Source organism: Ursus arctos, unplaced genomic scaffold (assembly GCF_023065955.2).
Source record: "Ursus arctos isolate Adak ecotype North America unplaced genomic scaffold, UrsArc2.0 scaffold_10, whole genome shotgun sequence".
Taxonomy (NCBI): Eukaryota; Metazoa; Chordata; class Mammalia; order Carnivora; family Ursidae; genus Ursus; species Ursus arctos.
In genome coordinates this window covers 59,012,281-59,024,986 of record NW_026622764.1, presented here as the reverse complement: position 1 = coordinate 59,024,986, position 12,706 = coordinate 59,012,281, and the positions used below count along the sequence as shown (strand labels likewise).

General features: G+C 51.0%; 1 protein-coding gene across 1 annotated transcript; it reads left to right on the top strand.

Annotated features, from left to right (window-relative positions):
• Nucleotides 1–1,355: 1,355 nt before the first annotated feature.
• On the top strand, nt 1,356–10,714 carry TMEM272 (transmembrane protein 272; the record flags this gene model as incomplete). The annotated part of the gene is given in 5 exon segments (XM_026492859.1): nt 1,356–1,431; nt 4,502–4,583; nt 10,374–10,477; nt 10,480–10,641; nt 10,644–10,714. Coding segments are annotated over 5 exon segments (495 nt in total), but the record flags the coding sequence as incomplete, so codon positions are not given.
• Nucleotides 10,715–12,706: the final 1,992 nt, after the last annotated feature.

Below are 12,706 nucleotides of genomic sequence, written 5' to 3'. Positions count from 1 at the left end.
TCAGGCTGACTCGCCTTCTCGGTGGCAAGACGGCAGCCAACAGCCCCTGGAGCACGGTGCTTGCACACCAGTGCCCAGGGAGGGAGAGAAGCCTTGCTTCTGGAAGTTCTACCCAAATAGTGAGAAAGCTTCTTTCCTTTTTTCTCTGCTTGAGTATGCTCGGCCCAAGATGAGTCATAAGCTTACCCACCAAATGATAATATATCCAACGAATACTACTCTGCTGAATAATTGAGAGCGAAAGCTCATGCCCTTCTCCAAAGCCCAGGGTGACGCAGCTTGTGCCAGAGCACATGAACCGCACGGGAGACTGGGAAGGTGGGCAGGTGAGGACACGAGAGCAGAAACTGAGAGGAAGCAGCGAGTGCTGAAGAAGTTACGATGATACGCACTTCGAGATCCTGTCTCCGCTCTCAGGGCAGCCATGAGAACCTAGCAGGACGCATAAATGTGCGATGTTATCAAAACTGTAACAGCGAGAACCGGGAGGCAAGCTTACCCAAAAGGCATTCAAATTCATAATTAAGAAAAAAATGCTGGCCAAGCAAAACCTGCAGGTGCAGGCCGTTTAACAGACGAGGAGACCAAGAAGCCACAAGGGGAGATACTTGCCTAATCTTCGCAGCGCCCGATACCGAGCCGGGGTGTGCTTCCGCTAATGTATGTAATGTGAGCAGAAGAACGTGACGTCCCAGGAGGTCATCTAATTTGCCCAAAGCCACACAGCTCACAAGTGACCGGGCCAGGACTGGACCCAGGCCTGTGCAACTCCCGCACCTCTGTCCTCCTCTCCCAACGCCAGGGGGGCCAAATGGTGGCAGGAGCAGGAAGAAAAGCCCCAAGCAGCTAAGAGCTCTCTTCCCCTGTGTGTCAGTAAGAAGTTGTAGGAGACCATCTCGTATCAAATTCTATGGGAGATAGAGCCAAAGAAACGGAAAGGGAAAAAGACTTCATGAAGCAAATTCTGTAAGTGATAAATCGAGTTGTCAGTGAATCTTGGGCGAGGAGGGGAAGATCCGTCTGCAGCGGAGAGAGGCTCCCAGGAAGCGTGGGGTCGATCCCACCTGGCTGGGCGAAAACCGGTGGCTTCTGGCATCCCAGCATCCCAGCAGAGCAGCAGCTTATAAACTCCGGTTCTAGTAGCTGTCAGATTCGGGGAGGTGGTGCAGGAAATGTGGGTCTTAGACCTGGCGGCACGATCATCGGAGACATTCACCTCTCTCGGAGAGGCAAGTCTGGGCTTGCTCCCCGCCCTCCCTCCATGCCATCTGCTGACTTCCAGAAGGTCAGGCATCACGGAGGCATCAGGAGACAGCACTGCAAAGGAAATGAAAGGGTCTGTGTGTCTCTAACCCGGTGCCTACTCCTTGTCCTGCTCCGTGTTGGTGCTCTCCGCTCTCCTGGCGCGGCCGCTCTCCATGGCCTTCACAGGTTAGCTGGCCGCTGAGCAGCTGGATGCCACGGGTCAGCCACACCCAGCCACGGGACCACGGCGCTGCGTCTTTAACCATACAATGTATGCTAGGAAGAGCTGGCCGGGCTGAGGAAGATTTCCAAACACGTAGTAGTCATAACAGAATGACTTGGTTGAACGTTTTAAAAAGACTGAGTCCTGGGTCCTGCCCTGGGAGATATTGAGGCAATATGTCCGGGGTGGGGACACGTAGCTGCTTTTAAAAATCTGGGGCTAGATGATGTGGTACCAGTGGACCAGGTTGGGGGCCGGTGGGCTGAGGGTTCCCAAGGCCCCTTCCCAGCTCCTGTGCTCCTGTGAGGCAGCCTGTCGTGAGCAGTATAAGAAATGCCATGGTAATGTCAAGTGCCCTGTACATTTCCTTTGCTGAATGCATGAATAAATCCTTCCGTAAGTCACATATATTAAATAACCTCAATAATCTAGAATGGTGAAGTGTCGAGGGACTGGGAAGCTCCCTAGAAGCTAAAAATCATTGTCATGTGTCAGTCAGCGAAATCAAACGGAGGCCCTGGAGTGTTGCTCACGGGGCCCCTGAGCTCTGTACACGGAACCTAGCTGGTCCCATTTCAGTAGAGACCTAGCAAGCCTGGTGTTCTGGCCTCCAAGTTCACAGCACACTGCAGTAGAAATTAAAAGGGCATGGGAGTTGTTGAATAAGACCCCAGTACCCTAGTTGCTTAACAGGTTTGGGGTTTCCTTTTGGGGTGATGAAAATACTTTGGAACCAGATAGAGGTGGCAGTTAATCAACTTTGTGCATACATTCAGTGCCACTGCATACTTCACTTTAAAATGGTTCATTTTATTTTTTGTGAATTTCATTCAGTAAAAAAATATCAGCTAAATACTAAAAAACAAAAAACTAACCAAAATAGTACCCTTAGGTTTGTAATAAGCGAAAGCGGACAGCTTGATGGGGAATAAAAGAACAAACTAAAACACAGACCTAAAGTAGCTGAGAAGTTTGGGGCCGTTTCGTGGAAGGGCAGACAATTCAACTACTTCAGTAGGCCCTGAAGCTGTTATTATTGCAGGGAGTTCAAAAATAAACATGTGTTATATGGCTCAGCTCTGCCCCGCTTAGGAAGTCAGGAGTATCCTTTAAAAAAATGTCCTATGCAAAAATCTATCAAGTAAAGATTTTTATTGAGGGGGGGGGGAAGCTTTTGGAGCCTGTGGTTTAGTTATCTGGAAAATGACTTTAACTGGAATAGTTCATTCACTAACAAGGCTGTTCACATGAAGCAAGAACCTACAAGGCCCGTTCCCATAGACATTATGCTAAAATCACTGCGCTCATTGCAGGACGAGGGTGTTGGGGAAGCACTGCTCCGTGGTTACGAGTTTCTGCTCAGGGCGTTGAGAAAGTTTTGGAACTAGATAGTGGTGACGGATGTACAAGATTGGGAATGCCACCGACTTGAACGCGTAAAAATGGTGACAATGGCAAAATATTGTTATATTTATTATATCACAATAAAGGACGTAAAAATATAATTTTTAAAACCCCATAATATGGGCCCCCCCCCCAAAAAAAGAACCTAAAGAGGGTCACTGTGATCTTGCCGATCAGACAGAAAGCAAAATCTAGAGGTAAGGTAGGTGCTAAGCAATATGTAACGAACACAAGGGGAAAGCCGCGTTTATTAAATTTATTAGGATCTTTTGAAGCCATCTGTGCGCTGTTTGACCCTCCTGTGAGGAGCAGCTGTTTTTATTCATTAGGAATGAGCAGATAGAGAAGTCATTACTCAATGTTCATCTCGCAGCTGGGTTTTGGACTGAAAGGCAGTTCTTATCCAACAACTTTGGCATCCAGCGTTTAAAGGTCTTTGTGTGAAAAGGTTGCATCGAGACTTGGAAAGTATTTCTATCTAGTAATGGCTTTAGCAGAACATCAGAGATATCTAGGAAGGCGAGCCTCCCCAGGTTGATGATTGGAGCAGCGTGCGTATTTGATTTTACTCCGGGGCCCTGAATTTGCGGGTCTCTGTCTACCCAGGAATTTTTATTAATTTCAGTGGAATATGGTGTAGCCGTGGGGAGCTGGCTTATTTCCTCTAAGTGCCAAGGCATTCATGGGAAATAAAAATCAAATCAGAGCTAAAACTTTAAATGTCATTTTAACAGAAGACTTCGATTTTACTGTGAGCAGCCCCTTTCTTGGGCTCTGTTGACAGACGTATCGGTCAGGGTAACTTTACCGCACTGCGGTAATAAATTAGCCCTGGAATCTCAGTGGCTCAGCGCTATAAAGGTTTATTTCTTGCTCATGAAAATTCCACTGTGGGTCAGGAGCCTCTCTGGAGTTCCAGAGGACTCCCCAGGGTAATGGGACGACTTCACACTCCAAACTACTTCAGTCTTGAGCACTGACCATCTCGACCCATGGATTCCAGAGGGTCAAAGCAGGGGGAAAAAAACCAAGGGTCACGTGTCAGTTTTTAAATGCTTTGGCCCCAAAGTGTCCCACAGCACATTGGTTAGAAATAGTCATGCAGCACTGGCTACCCGCAAGGGGGCTGGGAATTGTGAGGGACGCTCTCGGAGCGGTCAATGTCTCTGCACCACCAAGATGTGCTCTGGAACCCATCCAAAGCCCAGCCATTTAAGCCAGATTGGTCACGGAGGACAATAGGCACTTCTTCCATATATTTTAAATAATATATCACACCACCATCAGTTAATAATAGGCCTAGAAGACAGAGACCTGAGAAAAGTAGAGAAAGCATTGCTAGTGGGATTAAAACTACCATTAAGAGAGGGTACGGCCAGTTAAGAGCCAGACGAAGTGATGTGTGGTTTCTGCTCGGCCTGATGTCTGGGATATCCGTTCAGTTCCCTGAGCATCCTGAAGACCAGGTGGCCAGTGAGACGGGGCGCATCCACAAGCAGGGGGTCCATCAGATTACAGTTTATGTGAGGCGTATCTGGGCTTCTGCAGAAATCTCCTGAATCTTCCCAACTGGCGTTGTGCTCTTGAATGCATTTCTCTTAATCCTCGTTTGTTCTCTCCCCTTTGTAGGAACGAAGTTTTTGGAGGACTGCCCCATACAGCCCCTCATTTCTCTCTATTTGCTAGTGGGTGGGATCATTGGAGCCTTAAAGGTTTGTAGTTCTTGCAGAAATGTAACTTACAGACACCCTAGTATGTATCCTTTCATTGTTTGCGACTCTCAGGGGAGCCGGAACCATTCCCCCCACCCCTCCCCGCCCCGAAGCCCAGGTTTGTGGAAGCAACAGAGCAAGGTGGGTCCTGAAGTCGGCTTGCAGAGACGTGGATTTTTCCAGACGAGGCACAGTCACCCAGAGCTGGCCACCTTTGCAGTAGCTTCCCACCCGCTGCCCTGAGTTTGATGTGCTGAGTTGTGGCTTTGGTCTGACAGCAGTTGACGCCAAGGAGTTACTGACTGCCAATTAATTTTACTTTTGAATCCAGCCAGTGCAATCTTGGCCTTTCTCTGTGCTTCTTTTTAAAAAGTTTCCCGTGAAGGGCAGTGGAGTTTGCAGCTAGTTCAAATGTATTTAATTTGAGCAGCTCTTATTTCTGTTTTGCTCCTCGTTCTTAATTGACTAGCACCGAATCCGTTAGCTGCAGTCATCAGTCAAACGTTAAACTCAGATGCTCAGGGGTAGGAGTGCTTCTCCGTGATTCTCGGCTTATGTCAGCGTAGGGAGCTGATTTGCTCATGGGTTGTATTGACATCTATTTTCGCAGGAAAAGTGACAGAAGAAAAAATATGGAGGGTCCTGCGTAGTCTGCAGTTAGGTTTCCAAACCCCTGGCCCACAGAAATGTCCCACCTGCCCAAAGCACGTCAGGTCTAAGGTATGTTAGGTCTGCCTCCATTTATCTGCGACCCTTCCCAACCGTCCACACCACCCTCAGAGCTTCCTGTATCCAAAGCTAGAACACACAAGCATCCATTTTTCCTACATGGTTTCATAAAAATGAAGTATAAGAGAAAACAATTAAGCACACTGTATATAAAATTTCATTTGGACCCACTGTCTGATTTCTTTGCCAGCTTCCTTCTGGAGCTTGGGGCCTTTAAGAGATGCTGGCTGGTGGCATGGGTCAGAATATTGATAGGGCATCCAAGGAATGTCTTCAAGGTGACTGCTGTCATTTGCAGCCAGAAGTCACTGGCTCAATTCACGGGAAACATGTCTGATCTGGGGCAAGTCCTCGGACCCTTTTGTGTCTGAGTTACTTCACTATGAAGTGCCCCCAGCTCCCGACAGCAGTCTGAGGGGCAGTGTTCTGGAACGTGCAGTAACACGTGGTCCCCCTACCCTTTAACAACATCCCTACGGGATCTGCTTGGGACTCTGTTTAGCTCCAAGGAAACCCAGAGGCTCTGTGCTCAGTGGGGCTGCCTATCCCCTGTGGCCCCGTGGTGTTAGGGGAAAGCTCTGATGGATTGAGTGCCATAGAGATGTTCCAAACAGGGCAAAGTTTTCAGCAGTAATTACCTCTGCTCGGCCCTCTCTCACTCGACTAGCTCATCAGCAGGCTGTGAACTGAAACTTTCCTGTGGAGATGTTACCATCCGTGGGGTCTGTTCCTCTTAACAACGGCAAACTTGGCCTTTATGAAGCCCGGCTCAGAACCCAAAGGTAATTTATTTTAATGAACAAACTCGGGCCCTAATAAACAGCATTGATTTTTTTTTCCCTGGCAATCTAAAACTGTTTGAAGCCAAATTAAATTTTTGTGCTCATCATGGCGAGGTAATCCGCAGCGAGTCCATAACCGGTAGAGCAACAGCAAGCAGATATACAGAACCCCCAGACAGAGAAGTCTGCGGGGGAGGCCAGTGCTTTGTATTTAACCCTCTCGAGACACTGCATCGCGATGCCCACCATCCTTTCCGAGCTCCATCAGCGCCACAGTCTTGCATTTTATTGAAGAGAAAGCCGAGCAGCAGCGACTGGACATTTCCCAGGGTCACCAGAAAGAACTGAGAGTCACAACCCACTGGAAAGATCAGATGATGAATTCAGTAGTTTGTGTCCATTAAAAAAAAAAAAAAAGCAGAATAGAAACTCTGAGAGTGCCCGGTAAGTATTGTGTGACACACACATACACGTGTGTGTTTGGGTACATTGGCCACATCGTTTATCATCCAAACTGGGACACTCTTGAGAGTACGAGGGGGGTCTACTAACAGTCCTGCCAGGAAAACAGCACAAACCACGACTTCTCTGAGCCAGCGAGGACACACAGTCCCCCAACTACTAGGTTGTGATGTAAACTGTATTTGTTACAGAGGGCCACGATAAAAAGAAAGGTTCAAAAACACTCATTTAGTGGCCATTTACCTACCTAACGCTCCACTTCATCTTCCAGTCGTCTACTGCTCAGTAAGGATGTCTAGCACCCGGTGAGCGCCTACCATGTGCCCTTAGTCCTCGTGATGCCTCTTGGAGGCAGGGACTTGTATCAGAAAGGATATTGAATACAAGGCACAAAAAATCAACCAACGCTAGCTAAGCTAAGAGGTCATTTACTGGAAAAGCTCACAACGGCAAAGGCTGGCAGAAGAGGAAGGAACCAGATGGCTCCAGAAAGCCTGGGCAGTGGGACCCACTTGCAGTTTCTCCTGGGGTCACTGTGCCCACAAAGCAGTCCTGGGAGGGTAGCCAGATCCGTGGACTTGGGCGTCCTGCTGCCTCCGGCATGCTGAGAGTGTGGGGGAGGCGCTCTAGGGAGGGCAGATGCTGGAACTTTCTCCCCTGTACATGTGTGATGGGTGGGGGACACCCCGGGTTGGGGCCCTGCCAGGAAGGAAAACGGGCGCTGAGTAACTGGAACCTGAGCTGTACTATCAGCTTCAGCTTACAGATGAGGAGACTGAGGCTTACAGGTTGCTGCTCTCGAGTTGACACTGAGTAAATGGCAGCGCTCGTGTGCCATCCACTCCTGCTCAACCTCAGCTGCCCTTTTCCGTCAAACCGTTTTTCTCCTGTTCCCCAAATCCAACACCCTTCACCCTCACCACATCACTTCTGCTCCAGGGAGGTCCCTCCCACCTCTCCCTGCCCACAGGAGTCCAGAGCATGCACCCTCCTCCAGGAAGTCCTCCTTGGATGAGCCAGCTCCATGCAGGTGGCTCTCTGGACCTCTCTGAGCCTTCACTCGCCTTTTCTTATGGAAATATTCTGCCTCCCAGCTGGGCTCTAAGTCATAGTTCTAGAAAACATGGGCAGCGTCGCATTTTCCCAGTAAAGAGGCCCTCCAACCCAACATCCTTTGATTTAAACATCTGAGGAGGGTGGTGTAGACAATGGCCACAAGTGTGGACCGACACCCATCTCATCCTTTTTATCCACTGTGGACCTGGCTGAAATGACTTACCTTCTCTGCTCCTTAGTGTCCTCATCCATGAAGCAGAGATGATAATACACAGCTCCACGGTTAGTGTGAGCACCTGTAAATTCCACCACCCAGAGAAGATCACTGCTGACATTTTGGCCCCATGGCTCCAGCCGGGGTGCCCCCAGGCACCCACTTACGTAATGCAGCTCCCCTGGGAGCATTAATTGAGAAGGTGCTCATGAGGCACTCACTCCAGCATGGGGACCTCCCTCTGCACAAGGCCCATTGCCAGAGACACTGTCACCATTGCACACAGACCCCCCAGGTGAGTCAGTCTCACCTGTCACTCTTCACCCCCAGGCTCTGATCCCACCCTTCTGTAAGTCCCCACCACCTACACTTGCATCCGGAATTTAAAATGTGACACGTCCAAATCTGACATCACCATCCACCTAAAGGCACAGCTTGGGCTCCTCTGCCTCTGTCTCTCTTGATCCGATCACCCGCTCCACTGCCCCGGCAGGGAACCCTGTTTGCTCCATCTCTTAGCTCTGTGCTGCCCCCTCGCCAATCTGCCACACTGTCGGTTACTGGAAGATTTTTTCTGAAGCCCAGTTCTCCATGGGTTAGGGGTGCCATGAGGTTGGCCTTGGGAGAGGTGGGGAGCTTGGGACTCTGGGAGAGAATGGATGAGCCGTGTAGGTCTTCGGGAAGCATGAGAGATCAAGTTGCTAGACAGAGGGAAGACAGGGACCCGGGATTCCTTGGCGAAGATGACCTGTGGTCTTCTGTGGGTGCATCTTCAGACGAAGCATCTGGAACTGAAACATGTGAGTGCCGTCGGAGCCGAGTGGGGTGGTGGTCCTTCGTGATTAAAATGAGAGCAGTGTTTCAAAGCAGTATCGGGGGAGCGAGGATCTATCCACCGGGGTGAAAGGGTCTTTGTCTCTCTACGAGGAATTAGCAAGACTAACGCTCAAAGGACAAGGGTCTGTGTTCTTGACTGGATGGATTCGTAAGGACAGGAGGACACACTTGTGCTTCATGGCCCTGCTTGGAATTGCAGATCCCTGGAGGTGGTCAGTGGAAGCATCCAAGACAAGTAATTATCTGTTTATGAGCCTCTTGCTGAAGGCCTGGAGCTCCAGGAAAATAAGGACCAAAATTGACTTTGGATTTGGAGGCATGGAGGGGTGGGTCAAGGCACGGTCCCATAGCATCTGGAACTGAGTGGGCCTGTCAAGTGGCCTGGAGGTAGCAGGAAAGCCTGCTGGGGGTTCCTCACAGGGCAGAGGGTCCAGCATCAGGACCAGGCATCCATGTTACAAAGTCATGTGTGGTAAAGTGTGCTAGGACAGGAGAAGGGAAAGTCTGTCCACCTGGCTTCTGGTCATCATTGCACAAGACAGTGACTGGATAGACACAGTGAACTGGGGGTGAGAAGACGGTGGGACCCCAAGGCAGAGCAAAGGGCACCCGTGAAGTGCGAGCCACGTGTTGTGACTGAGGAAAGTGAGCAAGAGGGACGGTGAACCAAACACAGCTGGACCTTCGTTCTAGTGCGGAAGGAATCACTGGAGGTATAACCAGCATCGCAGCTTTGCTGGGCCAGGTGAGAAGCAGGGAGCATCCCAGGTTCCTGGCTTGGGCGATGTCACCAAATGAGGGGAATATGGAAGATAATAAGTTCTGTTGTTAACATACTCGGCCAAGGGCCCTACTGTACTCAGTGGAGCTTCAGACGATACTCTGAAGTGTGGGGGGAAGTTCTGGAAGGGAGCTGCAGACTTGGGTGCCATCAGCCTATATGCGGGTGAGGTCAGGGCCTGGGCCACATTTGAGGGTCACCAAAGAGGGAAGCTACTGGAAGAGGCAGTGACACGGAATGGTCTGGGGGAAAGGATGCCAGCTTTGGCTGAAGACAGACCTGGTGATCTACTGTGGCTCTTCCACTTTTTACACACGTGACCTTGCTTTTAGGCCAAGCTCCTTAAACTTCCTGGTCCTTAACTCCTTTGTTTCTAAAGTGAGGAAAGTAACGTGCGTTCCATAGGGTTGTTTTAAGCAAGACGACGTGCCTAAAAGCATTTAGTGTCTGCATTGCTCAGTTCCGGCTGCCAGGACAAGGTGTCACAGATCCGGTGGCTTAAATGACAGACATTCAGTAGCGGCGGGGAGGAGAGGGCACTTCCAGCTGATGACCACAGGCAGGTCTGTGGCCATGGGAGGGGGAGCAGGTCACTGGAGCCAGGAAGGCCAAGGATGACCTCAAGGCCGATTAAGCCAACCAGAGCAACAGCGAAACTCTGGGTGGGGAGATGAATTTCAGTCAACCAATCCCTTGTCCAAAGCAGCTCACACATCTCGAAGGCGAATGCCCCCAGGGAGGCTGACTCAGGACTGACGCCTTCATTCTCGCCAGTTCTAATTCTTCAAAATTCAATTTCACTCTTCGGTGGCATCTCCAACTCATAATAAATCTCTCTCTCTTTCCTTTTCTCCCCTACCCTCTCTCCCCTCTCCTCCCCCTACTTTGCTGCTCTGCACTCTGACCCCTTGCTCCCTGCCACAACCCCGGTGTCTCTCCTGCTGTCCGACTGCAGCAGGATGAGGCGGCTTCTGTCCAAGGCCATGGTGATCGACGGAGACGACGAGGACTATCCCTGGAGGCAGAACGCGCACGCCTCAGCCTCTTCCTCTTCCTCTGGTTCGTTCTGGGAAACTACTGGGTCTTTTCCGTTTACCTGCCTGATTTTGTTCCCCCTTTCCAGCAGCCTCAGGATTACTGTGGCAAACCCCTGTACCTCTTTGCAGGAGGGGTCCTCGTGCTCAGCCACACCGTGCTGGCCTCCTGGTCCTGGGCAGGCGTTGTGCCTACGTGCGGTCTAGGGGGAGATGTGTGGTCCACGAAGACTGACAACCACCCCTCCGGCACACACATGCACACACTCACACACGCACGCACGTGTATATTCAAGTACACATACAGACACGCTCACACACGCATGCACATTTGCAAAGAAAGGGCGTGCTGGAAAGGTAAGATAAGAAACCACCAAGATGCACTGTGTCTTCTAGAAGACCAAAGAAACTCTTGCCTCCCTGGGCCTGGGGAAAGCCCAGTGGCTCTTTTCAGGGTGGGACTTTTGTACTCATGAGTTCATAGAGGGATTTTTTTATTTGAAGGGATGAAGTAAGGTGAGGCCAAGAATGGGACACTTTTGAATCACACGCAGTTCCAAGGACTGTCGCAAGAGCAAGGTCTGTTGTGGTTACTGTTGCTACTGCTGTGTTGTCATCCAGCCACGGGCAGCCTCAATTATGGCAAGGTATGTCTTTCAAACAAGACCTAACTTAGCTTCCCTTTGGTGGCTTTGTTATGAAAAGGAGAAAGATGCTCTCGTTTAATGACTCCAGGTGTCTTTGGGGAAAGTTAAGGAGCTCTCTCTCCCACCCCCAAATCAGCTGGGTTTGATCTGACAGGTAAGGGCATCCAGAGGCCAGCTGTAAAGGCCGCCAAGGTCAAGGAAGTCGGTCTCCGCGGGGCTCTGGTCTGGCGGGAGAGCCTGGCATCGCGGAGAGGCCTCGGGTGGCGCTACTGCAAGTGCTCTGCTTGGCCTGGCTCGGCTTCTTTCCCCGGTTATCTGCGTACATCTCTGTGATTTGCTGATGGCGTAAACCAGTTTTGTGTAGGTTCTGCCGGGCTGTATGTGGTGGGGCTAAGGTGGGTGTTTTTTGGTCCCTGGGTTTAAATACTCTGTGGAAGCCAATCTGCTTAATGTCAGGTTAGGGTCGGGAAGGACTTTGCAGATCCATTTGTCTGGAAGTTCAGGATGACACCAAGAGCAAACACCAACACCTCTTCTCGCTGCCGTTGTTAGGAGTGACGTTCCTGGGAGCTGTGGGGCCACGTCGGTGTGTCGGAGGGGAGCGCCCATGCTTTAGAGTTTCAGAGGAAGACTCCTGGGGCCGGTGTCCGCCCCGGGGGGACAGTGGCACCCTCACAACTGTGCTTCTGTCTCAGCCATATGCAGAGCCGCTGTATGTTTATGTGGGGCTGAACCACTTGCTTGCTTTTAAGGGGCAGTGGTGGCCGAGGGAGGGCTTCATCCTCAACCCCTCAGTGGCCACAGTGTGGGCTCACTCCTCTCAAATGGCTCATCAGAAGGCTCGCTCCTCTCTGTGCTTGAAGAGAAAAGGACCTGTGAGTCCTGTGGAGAGTTCACGTTGAGTTTGGGCATCTGTCACCTGCTGTCACTTTTGGTCCCGGTGCCTCCTAGGTAGGAAAGAGGGTGTTGGATGCGCCCTCTGCTGGGCAAAGGACAGAATGCCCTTATTTTGCCCCTGGCCCTCGGGGACTGCTCGGCTTTCATTTCTGCCTGAGCCACGGAAGACCACAGGGAGCACCACTTGAAGTTCCTGCCCTCCTCCGTGATGCCCGAAGCCATTCTCACTGTGCCCCATGTCACTCTTTCCATGCTGGGGGCTCAGACACTGGAGCAGGCAAGGTGGTCCATGGGCAGCCCCTTCCACCCTGCTTTCCCTAGGTGATGACTCACCAGTCCGTCCCAGTCACTTAGCTCCTGTTTGGACACAGGTGAACACAGCTGAAAGCCAACAGAACGCCTGTGTGTGCTCACTCCAGGCCGTATATCAACCAGCACGTCACTTAAAATCTCTGACCCTGACTCCTGAGCAGGACTTGAAAAGAATGTCCAGGCTCCCACCTAAAAAATCAGACAGGCCTGTACAGTTAGGGCAAAGCCAGACTCTGTATTTGCGGAGGAGAATGGCCCGGCAGCCCACTGCAGAGGCAGGCTCCCTCCGTGCACAGGGGCCCCACCACCGGCTTGGGCACCTCCAGCCAAGGATGGCACATGGTGTTGTCCTCTCCTGCCAGCCACCCTCA